The following is a 19,310-nucleotide window of genomic DNA, read 5'->3' on the forward strand; positions in this document are numbered from 1 at the left end:
CGAAAAGGACAAAAAATTTAGTACACATAATTAATTTGGAAAATAATTCAATCAAACAGGAAAACAAATCAATTAAAAAGGTGAAGCTGGTCAGCTGGTGGAAAATACAGATCACAAAGCAAATATAGAAATGTAGGTATAAATGAACCTAAAACATTGAGAAGGTGTCGCGAAAATAAGATGTTGTCACGTAGTCACGTTTTAAAACGCGGAGCATCGTTAAATACATACATTTTGACACGTGTTAAACATCCAACGGTTGAGATCACAAAGATCATCAGAAGCTGGCTACCTTCATCTTTAGGTTGTCTTCTGATTGGTTGATTCAACATGTCATAGGTGGGGTGTGATTATCATGTAAATATCCTAAGCAGGCCACCCTAATACTAGCTTTTTAGTAAATTGACAATAACATTAATATTTAATCTATAATTAATACATTAGATTATACTAATTAGCTTCTCTTATGTCGACATACACCAAATACTGTCTTTATGTAGCTGTGAAAAAATTATATACACCCAGGTGTAAGATGCATCCAAGGTTATTTTTTGTTCATTTGATGATTAAATGAGCAATAATCATCCTTTAAAGCTTTAATCATCAAAAAGAGCAAAAAATTCTCTTGGTGCACCACGCAGCCTGGTGTACATAACAAACCTTTCATGTAGCTGGGAAATACATCTTGTTTTATCGACAATTATAAGCAATCGATGTTAAAATTACCCCTAAACTCATACGAACAAGGAACTTATGAAATGTCAAAAAGATCAGTAATACAGTTCCTTCTACAATGAATGTGAGATTCTTTATTAAAAGTACACATGAAGCTTTTAAGGTATTAGCTTAATTTCACATCAGTTGATTTCACTAGTTAATGTCTAATTCCAACTTTCCAAGAAATTGAGCATGTAATACACCTTCACTCCTTCAGTATGCAGTAAATTTGACACATACCAGAAATTGATGTTCCACAACCCACAAAAAAAGGCTCATTATATACTTCATACGAAGTTTTGAATATCTATGAATAAGCAGTTGTATATAAGAGAACCGAGTAACAACATAGCTCCATCTAGAGAGAAAAAATACTAACTATATATACACGGCTTAAATCGAGAATTATAGAAGACCTAAGTGGGAGGCAGGGGGGATACAGGTATGCTACAGATCCAATGACTTATAGGGAAAAATGTAAAGGCATTGGATCGATATGATATAAATGCATGGATGGTATTTACATCAGGTCTAGAAAAAATACTGATTTGAAATACCATTGTGGATGAAAGGTCGTGAACGAGATAGCTAGTACGGAAAGCAGCATCCAAGATGAAAATGGTGGATGCATTGCTGACGCAGCAGAGGCTTTGGGAGAAGTCCTGCCAGCAATAGCAGGAGACACGGCCTGTGCACCAGGAATGCTCTGTTGTTCATTGCTAGGCAATGCATTAGGTGGTTTACCCCCTGCTGGTGGCATTGATGGCGCTCTGTTCTGATTGCTTAGATCTTGACCTACAGATATGCCACAGGCATAATTAGATTATCTTTTATTATTATGCATTTCCTGACTTCACTAGTAGTAGCAAAGAAATCTAGCCAGCCACATTGAAAGTAGATTAATTTGAGCACGTAATAATGATGCTTTTTGCCTTGACACGGCCTTCTTTCCCAAAAAAAGTTGTTCATGCATCACAAAAGCAAGTTTATATACAAACACAGGTTGGCAATTCGTAGCATTGTTAGCAAACACTTGTCAGGAAGAACAATAGCACCTATCAGCTTAAGAGCAATCAAATCAACCTTTGTTCAGCCAGACAGAACTTTACAGGAGACGCTGGAAACAATAAATATATGACTGAAGGTCCCTTTATAAACCATGGTAAAGAGACCAAATGCAAAACTCCATAGGGCCTCACCAAAGCAGATTGCAAATTGAAGCATTAGAACTTCAAACTTTAAATACTTACAATCGGAATGAGACCAGCCAAGTTTCATGTTTTCCCTATCAAACACCATGCGATATCCGGTCATGAAGTTCTCTGCAAAATAATATTTTTATTCCAGATAAGAAACATAACTGCTAATGCATGTTAAAGTAGTTATATACGAAATATAAAAAATAAACAGGCCCCCACTTACGGCCAATAATTGCAATATCTCCATCGGCAGGTCCTACAGCTAAACAATATCCCACAATTCCCTGCAGCATAGCATCCCAATAACTTAGCAAGGCCATCAGGTTCAGGAAAGTAGGAATATTAGATGCTTCAATTCATAGCTACGATATTGATACAATAACCTGAAAGATAATCATGGTTTCTACTGATTTAATATCTTAGCAAGATTTACAAATCACATAAATAATATCCATCAACATTAGATATAATAGGAGTTCGCATATAAAGAACACGCTTCAATGGACTCTAATATAGAGCGTCCAATCTTTAACAAGGAGATAACTCTGGATAATGGATTGGGTAATGATATGCTTATTTGAAAATAGCTATACTAAAGGACACAACCTAGAGCAGAGCAAAATAATAAATAACATAAAAAAAAAAACACAAGCATAGGGCAGGCTACTGAGAGTCTGAGACCAATCAGGCCCATGTGGTAAATAAAAAGGCTTTAATTTTGGATGAATTATGACAAGTTTGCTGGATTAACAATTCATCTTAGCTAACACAAAATTAGACAAGTTATTGTAAATCTACCAAACCAAACAATTTCATAAGCAATAAGCTTCTGAAACCAATCAAGCCTATTTTGTAAAATAAAAAAAATAAAAATAAAGGCTTTGATATGAATATTGATACACTTATTGGATTAGCGTTTCATCTCAGCCAATGCAAAATTTGACAAATTATTGAAAAACTTCCAAACCAAGCAAACTTAATAGCAATAAGCTAGCAAATCGTTTTAGCTAGCTTGAATACCTTGTCTCTTTGAATCGATTCACGGTGTACTTTTATTACTCCTCAGACAATCAATCAATCAATCAAAGCCTTAATCCCATAAGTGGGGTCGGCTACATGAACCAAAAGTGATTATTCCGTGTAGTCATCGACTTTTAATTAAAGATACCTTGACCTAAGCCCTCATTATGCCCAAAATGTAGGAGCTGAATGAGACTCTTCAAAAGAAACAACAATGGTAAAATTTGAATATAAATTCAAGTTCATACTGATAGCAATTTTTATTCACATGAACATGTTGCAGCATATTGAGAAAGAATCTTGGAAGACAGATAACAGATACCCAACAAAGGAAGCCAAAATCAACTCAACTTTGAAATTAGAAACTTGGGGAAACTATAACCAATCAGCGATTACTATATATTATATTAAAATATTACACTCTGGCTCATTCAGATATGAGACACTAATCCCAAATATAAAAAAATTCTGATTTGCACACCTTCACTCAGTATTAAACAACTGGCAGCAGCGTAATTTTATCAACTAGCTAGTAACTATAGAATGTAACTCAGCAGATATTATTCTGTTCTCCTTAATTTAAAGATCACAGATATTTTAGGGGAGCAGGGAAGAAGGTGGGGAGGTAATGAGATACCTACCTGATCCCCATTGACAGAGTACATAGGATATTGGACAACAAAACTCTGGTTAGATGGCAACATCAGCTCCAGAGAAGGAAAATTTTGCGGATCTCCACTGTTTCAACAAGAATATTTTAGACTAATCTGTACAAAGAATAAACACAGAGTCCAAGAAATAAATTATTAAGATGTCACAAAAAATAACCTTGACTTGTAACAATAATCCCATGGAGATCCATCATAATTTACTCTAGAAGCTTTAACTTCTTTGTCAAACTGTCAGATATAGCATTGCATCAGCACTGGATCATCTAAAACTAAACTAGAATTCAAATTTGAAAGACAAAAATAAGTACCTCCTGAGTAACTTTTTTATACACATCATCTGGTAAATAAGTGAAAGAAAACCCACTATCAACAACAGCATGGAAGCTTGTTTGTTTGAGACAAGTGCCCTTCCCAATACAGACAGAATCCACACCAACAACATAAGTTGAACTGAATAGAAGGGGGCAGAGAGAAAGAGAGCCAACATCAATGAACAAATGAGTATTAGTCCAACAAGATTCTGGTCTATAGAATGAGGGGACATGATATCAAGTATAAGAAACGTACTACTTTCCATCAAAAGGCAGAAATGAAGTCCATTGATGAGTAGTGAGTCCTTGGTCGCCAAAATATATTCTCCCAGAAAAATTTTCATTAAAACACAATGAGAAAGAGTTTCTAATTAATCCAGATTTTGCTAGAAGACTTGGCACAGAAATGTCCCCAGGACCTAGACCCATCAGACCATCAGGAGCAATTCCCTCTTCCAAATAAACACCACTTTGCTTCTTACCACACCTGTACAAGATCAAACAGCTCATAAAGAAGGCATCCAAATTTCCTGGACATAGCAGCAATTACCAAAGATATAGCAATATCAGAGCATACCCAAATATAACTGAAGCTTTTATATTTGATGGGCTGCTACTGCTAGATGAGAGATGTAATACATCCTCAACAAGCTGGCCTGAACTTGATGTATTTTCCGAAAAATATTGGACATTGTAAGGGCATGACTGAGTGGGACTTTTGCAGTTTTCCTGCTGTGCGCATAACCGATGGCTGCAGGCCAGAAGCTTACTGGTATTTGAGCTATCTGGATTGTACTCGTTGAGGTTCTTATCCTGCATAATAGATGCCCCCATAGACCAAGGAGCACCTGCCAATCAATCACTGGAAATAAGTGCTAACACTGTTCCAAGTATTAGCAGGTACTAATCGTACATTCGTACAAAGCACAGGTATAAATCATATTACAGTAGCAAAGTTTATAGAACAATAATTTTGCAAGTAAATAGAAGTGTTCGAATCAAGTCAGCAAGTCGCATATTTGCATGCTCTTAATCCTTATCAGCCTTTTCATTGGTTTGGTGTCAAATTCTTTCAGTTTCTCTTTCAAACACCGCCCTTCAGCTCTATTTACTCATTCTTCTCAATATTATTCAGTTTAATAATAGAATTTAAGCTCTTTGCACCTGATTCTCCCTTATCTCAACTTATTTGAACTTATTAGAACTCATTCGAACTTATTAGCCCTCATCTAAACTAATGAACTTATCACTAATTGCTTCTAGTGATAATATGAACTTGGTAGCCCACATATGAAGTTACTAGTCTTTATGAAAACATAATAATTCTTTTTTAAACTTATATTTTCTAATGTTGAAGAACATGAATTAAGATACAGGAGATTATCTTTCAACATCAATATACTCTGTATTATAATGGCTTAAAACTTATAAGATACTCTACATAAAACCATTCCTAGAACTTTTAATAACAAAATAAACAGAAAGAAAACAAAAGAATATGGACAGAAAGAAAAACAGCATACCAAACTGTTATAATGAGTAGCGGAGAGAGAAGCACATTGGACACAATCACATGGAACCCAAAGTAGATCACTACCAGCATCCAAGGCAACCATAAAAGATACATTTGGTGTTCCTATATCAATCCAAGTATAGTATAACCTGCAAATTTTACCGCTCATAATTACAATAGCAAACAGGAAGCAAAACCACATTAACTTCACTACTGCAAACTTATGCAGAAATGTCCACATCACTCCCCTCAATGTGCTAATTACTGAATAACTGTCATATATACTATTTACAACATCCTAAATTAATCATAAGCAATTTAATTTGGACTATAACACTACTTACACACTCCCCCCTTTAACCATCTATTGTAATTTGTCTCTGAGGAAAAGCATAATCATGTAGGATTTCATTAGATTTGTCTCGACATATACTTTTAAGATATCAATGGAAATTGTGCTTAGGGAAGCTTTATCCCCCAAAGTTGCACTACTAACAGAGGAGCTATAATGCTTCCTAGAATGGAAAAAATTTGGTAATATTTAAGGCTCTAAGCTTTCACTGCAGTAATTATAGTAAAATTATGTAATGCCCTAAATTTTGATTGGTTGGGAACTTAGAACAATAAGAAATATTCTAGGAAGAATACCAGATATTGCAAAAGGGCAGAAATCTCCAATTATTAAACTCTCACCACCCACACAAAATTATCACATACTGACAATAGCTATCACATTACTTAAAATAGAATGGTTAATGATCGTACGTTCTGAAATCGTGACAAAAATAGTGTGGTAATGACTCATTAAAGCTTTCTAGTGAACTATGTCATATCCTCACTAGTGTGAGGTTAAGCCAATGGGAAAATTACTTTCGGCCGGAGAGGTAGTACTCCGTATAATGTTGTACAGATTATAGAAGCTATCCAATCATAAACCACTGCTATATTCGATAAGGCAACACCTTTCTACAAAAACACTAAGATAGTATATGCGATTATGCCATTGTTAATTCCGGCAATTAGAATCCCCTCCATCACACTTTAATACGCCACAATCTTCCTACTGTATCTAGTCTCCTTCATACTGTATCTAATACTAATTCTATTAAGAATTCTCCCATATTACTCTTACTGAGTGCTATTTTAAGAATTTGATGCAAAGTATCATCATTAGATGCTTGTTCTCAGCAATTGTAAACATTAATCATATACTTAAACACGACGACTAATAATTAAATGTGGCGTATTAAAGCGGAACAGAGTGAGTACATATTACAGCATATAATATCATCAAGTAAACTAATACACAAATTCCTTAAAACAGAAATTTCCATCTAATTAACAATAAATCAGACAAAATTAAAGCAGAAATTCACAATTTAAGCATAAAAATTGACATACCAACCAAGTTCATTGCCAAAAGACTGAGCTTGACTACCCTGAGAAGGAAAAACCAACTGACGCTGATGACCGATTTTCATCTTCTGCCTTTGAAGATCACCGATCGACAAACTCTGATAATACTCTTTACTCTTAAATTCCGGCCACAATTTCTTACCGGAAAACCCTCGCAACTCGTCGGAAAATCGGTGCACTAATCTGGATGTATACATCATACTACTCTCTCGAATCATAACCAAAATCAACAACATCCATAACAATAGAGCTAATTTCTTCGGCATTTTCGGCGATTAATCGATGAACAAAGTTGTTAATCTAGGGTTTTGCAGAGATCTGGGAATAAATCGAAGGGAAGAAGAAGGAGAAATGAGCAGGGAGAAGAGAGTGAGAGAGTGAGAAAGAGTAGTGATAAAAAGTGTGTTTAAAAAAAGAGGAGAGAGAAAACAAAAAAGAGGGGTTTACGCTAATTACGCTCCGTCATCCATGTGTATCGTAATTCCCAAGTCCAAATCACCTTTTTCTAAATTTGCTTTATTGTTTTGTTGGACCTATTTAATTATGGAAAGGGTAAGCTAGGAATTGTCATTTTCCTTAGCATACATCAACATCATCTAGATTTTTTTACGAAGTATTTTTTTTTAGGAGCTATCATGTGATTGATACTATGGTAAACAAAAACTTTATTTCTTGAAATTAGATGCAATGTTGAACTAATTTCATTGATTGAACTAAGCTAAGTTGAACTGAACTTATTAGAGCTAAATTAAACTGAACTGAAATAAATATTTTATAAGAGAAGGAAATTGGAAGCTAAACTGAACTGAACTTATTAGAGCTGAACTAAACTGAAAATAATCGTAGGAGAACAGGCCCTAAGTCTGTAATACTTACTCTGTTTTTATTTATTTGCCCCATTTAATGTAGAGTAGTAAAATCAAATTTGGAATTAGTAGCAAAAATAATACTCAGACTATTCGAGCATGTTCAAACTATTTCAGAAAGATGGAGTATTCATTTTGAAACGATCCTACGAGTTCAGGTTAGGATTTACGTGAAACCAGACTTCAGTGGAGCTTGGAAAAGAAAAAAAACTTTTTCAAATCCGTGGTACAGCATGCAGTAGGAATGTATGATGAACCCTTGCTTTCCTTTAGCTATCTTTGTGGTCACCCTTTGTCTGTCTACCTCGAAAATCATGTGGCGCCACTAACATAGAAAAGTAGTCCACTAAACAAAAACTGTTACATTATTAACAGTGTCTTTCAACTCTCAGTTTACAAAAGAATGCACGAATCAATGATTATAATGTCAAGAAACATGTATACTACAAGCAAAACACAGGTATACTACAAATACAATCTCGACAACACTATGTACAAGACCGCGTCCACGACCAACACTATTTAAGGGCAAAAAGTTGATCGACAAAAGAATAAAAGTAGGAAGAAGGTATCTCACGCCTCACGGATGAGCTATTCGCAATATAGGTAAGTATTATATTCCCAGCCCTTACGCTGATGTAATGCCATCATCTTTGTAGCTCGAGCAAAAATATATTTAACGAGGGGAAATTGGAGGATCCTACTATTTGTTAGACCATTGGAATTCAATTTCCAAATTTCTCGAGGGACCGCTCTTGCTTTCGGGTAGTAGCGTATACTCCCCAGCTACTGCTCCCAGCATAACTACTCGATCAATCTGGATTGTCACCTTACCAAATGAACTCTGCAAAAGCACAGAAATATTAAGGTAAGAAATAATACAATCATGGTTCAAATGATGTTATTCAATCTCCTCTAAAATGCCTATTTACCTTTCCTACTTTACTCTTGTTTTTGCATGAAATGTGTAGTTTCTGGCCCTTAGGTGGACTCTCAAACGACCATACAAAGCTCTCATCCCATTCTGGGGCAGGACCAGTTGACACAACCTGTCAAAACAAGCAGGATTTAGCTGATAGAAGAAGGCAAAAACACTAGGTCTGATAAAATGTGATTTAACAAGCTACTCCCATACATCCCATAAAATGACAAAGATATGTTGAATTAATGCACAAAGTAATAGTACCAATGCTTCTTCTTCAAAAAAAAAAAAAAAAAGGTACCAATGCAAGATATGTGATAATTTTTGACCAATGTTGAGAGTGACCAGTCTCAAATGGACGTATGGAGTATTAAATAGCAAGCTGGTCATGTCTTTATTATCAAAACTATTGATTAAATATAGACAAAGAAGAGAAGGTTTAACAAATAATTAAGTTGAATCTTACCTTTGTCTGTCTGGGTGGAGTATTCCCTAATGTAAGCTTGCAAAATACACTAGGGTTTCCCACTGATTGCCTCATATTGTTTCCACGCTTGATTATGACAGTAAGAGTTCCAGGCAAACACTGCAGCAGAAATTCAGCCTTCTCTTGGAAACGAGGAGGGCCAGATTGGATCAAATACTGCAGCAAAGGAATTGCATCTGCAGCAGCTATAGATTGAGCACGAGATACTTCTGCAGGGCATGCTGACCACGCTTGTCTTAAAAGAAACAGAGCATCTAAGGCAGCTTCTTGAGTTGCCTCTGAGCCTGTTTTGAGTGAGGTCACTAGGTGTGGTATACTAAGGGTAGCAGGTTCAGTGGCTCTTAGACGTGGGAAGTTGCCAAAAAGTGCATTCAGGGCTTTCAAATACTCGTCATTTACATTTCCAGAGGCCCATAAATCCTTTTCAATAGCAGCTGCAAGAACAAGAACTAGTCAAAAACAGAACTTTATAAATGGATAACTATACAATGCTGATAATAGAATTTGCCAAGGAAAAGTTGACTTCAATCCTTTTTTCCCTCCACTCATTGCATCAGCAAAGTTTGGGACTACTAAATATATTCTAAATTTGAAGATTTCAAGGTGGACATCTTTAAAGCAAAGAAAGATCAAGCAAAATGCCACAATGTAGAGGAGAGCAAACAAAAGGGGACTGCAGCAAGTATTTGACAATGTGCAGACAACAAGGTGACTAGATTACCCAAGATTTTTCTCTGTTCGACTTTAATAACATGAGAATGATGGTCGAAGACTGAGGTAACTCAAACATTTTAACAAGAGTACTAGCAACTTTTACCATGAGTTCAGGAAATTTACCGGTTATAGCCCGGACAGTTTCACTGGAAGCATACTCCTGGATTGTATTGTTGGAAAAGAGAAGCTTAATAAACATAGCTGCCTGAATTGAAGTTTCTGGATCACTGGAACCAATTAGATCAAGTATAACTTGAACTCCACCGGCTTCTGCAACTGCTCTTTTATTTGCTCGGCTGTATGTCACGAGATTCTGAAGGGCGCAGATGGCTACCACTTTCATTTCCTCAGTGGGCTGATCTTCAAGTAGATTAACCAGGGCACGACAAGCTGAAACGGCATCAGCAGAACGGGCTAGAGTCTCATTCTGGAATAGATCACCCAAAGCCAGAGTGGCCAACAACCTTGCCTGCTGACCTTGTGTTTGAGGGTCTAAAAGATATTGAGACAAAGGCAAGATAGCAGATCGACCAGCTTTTGACTCCCTGATTTTTACATTATTCAGCAACACTTCAAGCAATCTTGCAGAAGTATCCTCGCATTGATGGCATCTAAGAAGCTCCAACAGAGCTTCAATTGCACCACTTTCAGCCATGGCCTCAGCGCTGGTTGAATCATCACTTTCCAAAACAAGAAGAGCATTCAATGCTCCAGTTACAGTACTTTCGGAACCAGAGTGAAGCAATCTTACAAGCACAGCAATGGGCACTTCCAAATAAAATTCTGAGCTGAATTGCAGAATACAAGACAAAACAGAGGCTGCAGATTCCCACAGAGCATGAGGAAGTGGTGGCTCAACTTGCAATATCACCTTGGATAGCTCAATAACACCGCCCTCCTTTGCGATTTCATTTGGCCAAATAAGTGCAATACCAACGAGAGCCTTAATTGCTCTCTGCTGCAAAATGTGTATCCCAGATCCAAGAGCTTTTACAAGTGGACCAATAACTTGTTGTGTCAAGGAGTCCTTCTGCAGGTTCTCCTCCAACAATAAGTGGGACAAAAGTTCAGCAGCCAACTGTTGTACAGCCGGAACATTTGAGTCTAGTAATGGGATAACAGGTTCAATAGCCTGGTGAGTGGTTAAGGTGTGGTCGGCACGACACTGCGGATGTTCTAAAATATTAACAAGAACCTGCAATGCACTGTGTTGCCCATCTGGGCCAAGGTCTAATCGTGACAGCAACATGAAAAGTGGCTCAACCACTTTAGCTGCCGACGGGCCTTTGGCAATTGTGGCATTATTTGTCAATATCCGGAGCAATTCAGCAAAAGCGGCAGAGAGAAAATTAGGTGCTTCATGGAGTATGTCAAGTATGCTTTCAATGACCCCAGCTTTCACCATTTCCGTCTTGCAAGAAGGTCTGTCTTTTCCCAACTTCACCAAAGCTCTTGAAACAGCCTCATGAAGCAAGTAATTCCTGCTGTATAGAAGGCCAACAAGAGGAATGACTGCACCATGAGCTGAAACTAGTTCAGCCAACTGCTCGTCATCCAAGAGCTTATCCAAAGCATGAACAACTGAATGCTGGGCAGGGGTAAATTCTGTAACTAGAAGAGAGACCAATGGCTCAACACAACGTGCTGCAGCTACAGTAGACCTGATTCTTGTATTTGTGAAGAGAACAGAGCACAGCTCAGCAGCATCACCCTTCAACTCCATTGAACAATTTGATGACAGGATTTTGCAAAGAACATCCACTGCACTCATTTCAACATCAGCCACTCCTAGGGCTCTAGAAGGATTTTCACTTAACAGCCTGATCAGTGCGGCAATTGCAGCATGCTGTTCTCTCTCCGAGCCAGTACTTAATACTTCCACCAATGGCTGCACAGCTTGTCTAGCTGTTTCTGCATTTCTTACATGGTCTGCAGAAAATAAGCTTTCCAGCGCTTTGGCTGCACTGAATCTAGCCGCCCTTCCACCCAAGCGCAAGACAGCTACAAGCTGGGTTACTGAGCCAAATGCAGATTCATGCCTGCATATTTCAGCACTACTAAAGAGAATCCCCAACAAATCAGTAGCAGCTTCTTCAGTTGCATCTTGAGGACCAAGTGAAAGATATTTGGTCACTGCCTCAAGTGCTCCTGACTCTACCATCACCATCTTATTTGATGGACAGTCAACCGCAAGCTGGGTGAGAAGCCCAAGAGCAAGGAATGGTGCCCCTGGACGATCAGGAATTGGTTTAAGGAGATCCACAAGGGCAGGTATTGCTTTCCGAGACATAGCTCCAACTCTAATGTCATCAACTCTAAACAATCTTTCAAGCGTCACTTGATCAGGATAACGAACCAAAGAAAACTCCTCCGACAATTTCAAGAGGTTGTATATATCTTCGTCAGCACAGCCAAGTAAAGCAATAAGCCCACCAGCTACACCAGAGTTTGCAACAGATAAGAGAGTTCCCCTGCTACCATTGCAGACGAGACTGGCCAATGCTTGTGCTGCAAAATATCTGTGAGCTGGCTCTTCCGACCTCAACAAATTCGCAAGAACTGGAATGGATTTCATAGTTGCATTTGCTCGTATGATATCTCTATCTTGAAACAGAATCGCCAGCAATAAAGCATAAGTCCATATGCTACTATCTTCAATATAGTCAGTCTGCAACATATATAACAAAGGCATATCAAGGAAAAATTTAAGCAAAATGCTCACCCAAAGAAAAGGAAAAAAATCAACATACAAATGAACATTAATGATATAAATATTCAGCCCAACAGAAAACCAAATCTACCAGCACATGAAATCCCACTATTAAACTGAGTAAAAGCATTACCTGAGTATACTGTGAAATTTTCTCTGTGACAGCCTCAATTCCTCCAGCTTCCATGATAGCAAGTTTACTTTTCTCGTCATGAGTAGCAAGTATAGACAGCAACCACACAGCAATATTGGTACCACACATGACCTTTGTGCCAGGAGTGGCTTCTGCATCCCTTCCCTCTTCTGTAACCCACTGAATGCAAATGCACACTGCCTCCTGCTCATTATCCTCCTGATCTTCCAGTGAACTTTGAGAGGTAGTAACCACTTCCACCAGAGCCTGTATGAGATAAGTAGATAATTTTGAGTCATTCAGATCCTCCACTACTCTCTGATGATTAACTCTTGCTGCACAAGAAAGGAGTGCAGCACCCCCAACTGTAACAATTGTGTCCCTAGAACTAATAACTCTTCTAGCAATAGATTCAATACAACCTGATGAACTACAAATTATCTCCCCTAGTGCAACTAATTGATCACGGCAAAGCCTAGATAATATCTCAATTGCTTTATCCTGTAATGCTGGAGCAGCATCAGCTATGCATGAAACTATTGGAGTGATCCGGCTTGGAGACTCTGCTAGAATTGCCCATGCTGGTCGGACTTTTCCACCTGGAACTCCAGCTCTCGACAGATATGCAAGGGCATCCAAGGCTTCTGATGTAGCAACGGAGCCATCCTTGGCCAACTCCAAGAAAGAAACTAAAGACAGAACAGTACCAACACGATTCACGCAGTCACATAGAGCATCATCAATCAGACGTTTATGCAGAAGACGAGCAACAGCAGCTGCTGCATGAGTTTTGCCAGAAAGTGTACCCTCACGCAAAACCCTTGTAGCAGGTAAAATAATTTCTTCAGGTACCACTCTTTCTGAAAGTTCATCATCCAATAGGAGACTTGCAAGTGCACATGTTGCCTGCTCTGCAACTTCAAGAACAGAAGAACTTGCAAGAACAAGTAGCCGAGGCAAAACATCTCTAGCAACAGAACCAATTTCAGGGTTTTCCCTTACTGATAGAAATATAGCAGCAAGACAACAAGAGGTTGCAACTATAATCTTCTCTGATTCTGAATTCAGGAGCTTCGTTACTGACCAGAGAGTCTTAACTGCAATACTGCTCTCACGTAAATCTTTCCTAAGATGAAATATTCCAGCAAGAGTGGAGGCGGATTTTGCCTGGGTTTCTTCTTTAGTAGAACCCAATATTTTAACCATAGTCTCAATAGCATCATTGGCAGCACCACCATCGCGTAGAATATCATTAAGGGGTACCACAGACAGCATACTTTTCAGAGCATCCAGAACATAGATTTTAGATTCAGGAAGATCGCTGGTTAAAAGTGCAGTGAGTTGGCTGATGGTAGAAGTATCAGATTTGTGGATTAGATGATGCAATGTTTTGGCTGCAATCTCCTTCCCATTTGAGCTGCCATTCTTCAATAACCACAGGAGAGCAGGAACCGCATCAGCACTTTCAACACATGCTCGTATATCTTCACTATGATTACACAGGTTTCCCAATATAGTTGCAGAGTCTTCTTTGGCTTTTGCAGAACCAGTCTCCAGAATCTGAACCAGCGGAGGTATTCCACCAGCTGCAGTAATAGCCCATTTGCTCTCATCATTCTCATTTGAAAGAAGGGAAAGCAATGCAACAGCACATTCTTGTTGCTGCTCTGACGACAATCCAAGAAGGGATATTAATAGCTGGACACCATCACGCCCTTGAAGTGCATGCCAGAGACTACCTTCATTATCACAAATTTTCAACAGCGATTTTACCAGCTCATCCTGAGCCTCATTTGAAGCCATTGTGATCAAACCAACCAACAACCGCTTAGCATCTGCATTTGCAAGTTTTCTTGAAAGTACAGAATTCCCATACAAACTGGCAAGTGCCTCGATGGTTCGCTCTTGGATGAGAAATGGTAAGTTAGGTTTAAACTGCTTAATCAATGTCTGTTCAACAGTTTGAGGGTCTGAAACTTTTGTAGATTCAGCTTCCTGATCATATATCATAAGAGCCGAAGCCAGAGCTCCTAAAGTATCAGCAACCTGTGCTGGTGAAGTACAAGATTCAAGGCTTTTTCCAAGGCTGGATATGACAGAAGACAACCCACCTGATATGTTCGCCAGAGCACACATTGCATTTTCCTGCAATGCTTGGGCATGCTCTCCTTGCATAAATTCTTTTGAAGGAGCAATGGTAGCATTTATGAGAGCTGGTATGCCATTATTGTTAGCAATCTCTTTCCTTGCCTCTTTACTCTGAGCAGAAAGAGATTTTAGAGCACCCGCAGCTTCTGCTCTGACAGCTGCTTCATTACCAGATTTTAACAACTTCAGGAGTTGTTTGACTGCCTCGCCAGCCAAGACAGTAGAGCAGATAGATGCATCCTCCATCATCATACAAGCAAGAAGAAAGCACACATTTGCTTGAGTACCAGGCTGTCCAGTTGTCAGCAATTTCACAAGTATATCCACTCCTCCAGCTCGGACTGTTGCTGGCCAGAATCCCTCTGTGCTTCCACAAAGATTTTTCAAAGCTCCAGTCAGTAATTCTTCAACCAATTTCCCAGCTTCCAGCCCTCGCTCTAGCTGTCCCCATAGCACTGGTACAACCCCTTCGGTGGAGAAAATTTTCGAACCAACATGATCCCTCGCATCACCCTGAGAGACTGCATATAAGGTCTTTGCAGCAGCAACCTGACCATCAGAGGAGCTGGACCTAAGAAGCCCAAGCAAAGGAGGTATGCAACCACCTAACAAAACTTTCACCCTCAGTTCATTCTCCTTGCAGAGAGACCCTAATACACGAGCAGCTTGTATTTTGACCACTAATGACCCTGACCTCAAAAGCGAAACAAGCACTGGGACTGCCTGTGAGTGAGATCCAACAGCACTTAGTGCATTTTCCCGTGTTTCAATGAGTTCCAGCAACTGCCTTAAAGAAAACTCTTTCTCTTGAAATGAGGAAGAATTCTGCCTCAACTGCTCAATGCATTGGGCAACACTTGCTAGTGTCCCATCTGGATCTTCCATACTGGTTGTACGGTCTCTACACGTTGAAATTAAAGGACAAAATATCAAAATCACAGTTATTAGTGCCATCAAATGCAAGAACTAGAAATATTTTACTTGTTCAATTTTTTTTCAATCACTAAACGCTTCTCTGATAGTTCAAGAGATACTCCTGATACATAAACCAACGAGACGGGATGATAACAGGCTAATGTCAGCAGTTCTAACCCAAATTAAACATTTGAGAGCAAACCATCAAAACTACAGAAAAAGAAAAGTGATACTCTCAGACAAAAGATCACTACTTAAACTTCTCTAGTCAGTTCAACTACTAGAAACAGGACTTTAGCCAATTTTTCCTCTGTACATCTCATAAGACACTAATTGAATAATATACATTGTTTTGTTCACCAGTTCACCACAGTATACTTGTATCTATGGTAGTGAAAGATTTATTATTTCACTTCATCACAAAATCTTGCTTACAAATTCCATTTACAATGAGATAATATGACATTTAGGTATTTCACTCAAGCAAGTGAAGTTTAGTTTATAACATGAACATAAGGCAAGACTCAAGATCTTATATGTCTAAAAAAATGCATGTTTTAAAGTGGAAAAATCTTTCCCTGATCCCTTCCAATAAAATAAACAAGTCCAACATAATAAACAAAATTGAAGCTACTAACCTCAATCCCATTTTTGTTACCGATCGTGGGGATGAAGGTTCTGAATTTTGGATTTTTCCATCCATAGGTCTTTCCTGCTTAAATCAAAAGATTTAGTAGCAACGGACGTTAGAAACAATAAAAGGGGTACTTTCTCTGTAAAGAAAAACAACAGAGTTGATGACATAACTAGACAATATTAACTAACTTAAAATGTTGTACAAGTTTAGAAAGATAGACACAGGGAAACAATGAATAGGTTTAAAGTTATCAACGCCTATGAATTCAAGATCACATATCCCACTATGTCATCTCTCATGAGTTCATATTATGTCAAACTGTCATAGCTTGAAGTAGTAACTTTCAAAAATACAATTACTACTACACTCAACTATTTCTACATCATCAATGTCGGCAACAACTGTATTTTATACTCAAATCATTCTTCCAAATTTACACTCCTATACAGATGTACCCAAATCATAAGGCCAACCATCCTGTCCAAAACTCCATTTAAAGAGCCAGGATCACTTATGTCAGAAACAAAATTGTGTCAAACAGAAATCTAGCCTGCCTCAAAAATAAAAGGTATGTGCAGGCAAGATCAATAATTAACTTGATGTAGTATAACAACCGCCAGCACATCAAAGCATAATTGTTAATGTTACCCAAGAACAAATTTGCTCCAATCAAATTAAAGATAGTGTGAGTTTTATAGCACCGTATCGAAGCATAATCCTTGCTGCTAGAAATTAAATAATGCAAACCAGTAATGTAGCCACAAAAACAGCCGCGAAAAGTGAGAGTTCACAACACTGACAAGTGCCACAATGAACTCAATAATGCACCCATGCATAACAAACTAGAAGTCATAACAGATCTGCAAACAAACTTCTTAATTTCACTGACATCGGCAATTTAGTTCAAAATACAAATATAGTTGGAGCATTACCAGATCATTAGCAGCATGGCCATTGCCATTGCTGCCAGCAAACCTCCACGCAGTCACGGCCGCCAGCTTGACAGGCTTTATAATAAATTACAGAGATGCAGATATTAGCTTCAGCTGTCTCTCTCCAGATGCAGAATCTGCTTTTAATCTAGAAGCATCCTGCAAAGTCCAGCAACATAGAATAATTCAGTAAGTAAACTCCAGTAACATCATCATCACTGAAACAGTATCAATTCCAGATCCTTTTCATTCACACTCATTTTTAGGTATTTCCACTACTTCGCCAATCAAATTAAACGAAAAAATCACAAATCAAACCAAAATCAATAAAAGCGAAGCAAAATTCAATAGAAAATCAAACGAACTAATGCAAATCTGATTCCAAAGCAAGTAGATCGAGTAAAACGAGCCGCATTTCGCACCAAAATTATGCAAATCAATCACTAAAATCGAACTTAATCATTGAATTATGCAAAAATGCAGCAACAAAATCAAAATCAATACTAACACAAAATCAACAACACAATCAAATAAACGAACAAATTAAGTAAAAATAAAGCAGATCAGAAGAAATTACAGGGAATGCAGAAGAGTAAAAAACCTGGAGAGAGAGTGAGAAAATGAGGAAGTAGCAAAATGAAGCATTCACTAGTAATAATGAAAGCTTTGTTGCGTAACAAACAAGGGAAACCAAATTAGTAGAGGTTTTAGAGAGAGAAAGTGTAGGCTGGGAAAAAGATGAGAGAGAAAGAGAGATTAATTAAATGGAAATGATAATGATTTTTCCGGAGTTAAAATAAAAAGTTTTTAAGGGGGGGTGTAGTTGAAGAAACACACATGCATACGAGTGGGAGAAAAGACTGCTGACAGAGAAGCTTGAGCTTTCAGTTTTACAGAAACGCCACCGACACCCCCATCCGAATGTCTGCAATTATTTTTTTTCTATGATTATTTGTTTTTTGTTTTCTTAAATTTTATATCGAATCACTTACGGAGTTATTACTTATCATTCTCATTCAAATATAAATCGTTTCAGCATTTTAGAGTAGATTTTGTTTTTTGTTTTCTTAAATTTTATATCGAATCACTTACGGAGTAATTACTTGTCGTTCTCATTTAAATATGAATCGTTTTAGCATTCTAGAGTAGATTATAGAGTTTTAGATGTGTGATTATTATGTGGGGATTTGTGGATCAAAGATTTCTTGTCTAAATCTTACAAAAGGTTGTTGGACACACACAAAAGAAGATTTGATATGATTGTTTATTGTCTTGTGAATTACAAAAGATCATCTAGTGGCTTAATGAGATTTGCATAAAGGTGAGCTATATTGTACTGTATTTTTGTATGTCATGAGACAATAATAAGTGATAGTTGTAAAAGGAGTGTTATTGGTCATTATTTAGTTTAACTCTGTATTTTAATGCAAGTGTTAACTTAATTCCGAAAATTAGAGTTTAGTGTATAGATGTCCATTTTTCAATACTCTAGTTATCATACTGTATAAATTTGATCATGGCTTGAATGTTACGGATACCTCATATTCCCTCCGTCTCAAAATGAGCCATTGTTATCAAAATTTAAAGTTCAATTATAAGTCTTTTGAAGTATTAGTATTTTGCTTTGTGGATAATCAGTAGTCATTATTGTAGGACAAGTTGCAATATTCCAATTGCAAACCAAATTATTTAATTTAATTACTTCATGAATTAAAAATAAAATAACAAAGCAAAAGAAGCAGTACACATAACTTTCTAGTAAGCAAATGAAGTTGATTTGCCACCATTCATGTTTAGCAAATGAACAAACAAAATCAATACGGTTTTTAACAATTTTGTCCGCTAAGCCGCTACCACAATTGACATAATAGTGCTCCAGCCAACTTAAAGTTGTCAACTGCACTACTTCACGTGCTAATCATGCTTCTTCAGCTTAATCATTGATACAATACCTTTGTTTAATAATCAACCACGTTATACAATTTCATTAATCTATGTA

General features: G+C 37.6%; 2 protein-coding genes across 2 annotated transcripts; both read right to left on the reverse strand.

Moving 5' to 3' along the window:
* Window positions 1-996: 996 nt before the first annotated feature.
* On the reverse strand, window positions 997-7,634 carry LOC145601336 (aspartic proteinase-like protein 1). Its single transcript, XM_081657336.1, has 10 exons — window positions 6,833-7,634; window positions 5,442-5,580; window positions 4,496-4,731; window positions 4,175-4,405; window positions 3,916-4,057; window positions 3,765-3,835; window positions 3,578-3,674; window positions 2,140-2,200; window positions 1,968-2,039; window positions 997-1,512 (listed from the first exon to the last, which is right to left on the reverse strand). The coding sequence occupies exons 1-10, from the start codon at window positions 7,111-7,113 to the stop codon at window positions 1,238-1,240; spliced, it is 1,605 nt and encodes a 534-aa protein (XP_081513462.1). The 5' UTR covers window positions 7,114-7,634; the 3' UTR covers window positions 997-1,237.
* A 426-nt stretch (window positions 7,635-8,060) lies between these two features.
* On the reverse strand, window positions 8,061-18,117 carry LOC145600164 (protein CELLULOSE SYNTHASE INTERACTIVE 1-like). Its single transcript, XM_081656064.1, has 8 exons — window positions 17,913-18,117; window positions 17,312-17,470; window positions 16,381-16,454; window positions 12,680-15,728; window positions 9,960-12,504; window positions 9,102-9,556; window positions 8,646-8,762; window positions 8,061-8,557 (listed from the first exon to the last, which is right to left on the reverse strand). The coding sequence occupies exons 3-8, from the start codon at window positions 16,443-16,445 to the stop codon at window positions 8,417-8,419; spliced, it is 6,372 nt and encodes a 2,123-aa protein (XP_081512190.1). The 5' UTR covers window positions 16,446-16,454; window positions 17,312-17,470; window positions 17,913-18,117; the 3' UTR covers window positions 8,061-8,416.
* Between the last annotated feature and the right edge of the window lie 1,193 nt (window positions 18,118-19,310).

The sequence above is a fragment of the Chenopodium album genome, chromosome 21 (genome assembly GCF_948465745.1).
Source record: "Chenopodium album chromosome 21, dcCheAlbu1.1, whole genome shotgun sequence".
NCBI classification, from domain to species: Eukaryota; Viridiplantae; Streptophyta; class Magnoliopsida; order Caryophyllales; family Amaranthaceae; genus Chenopodium; species Chenopodium album.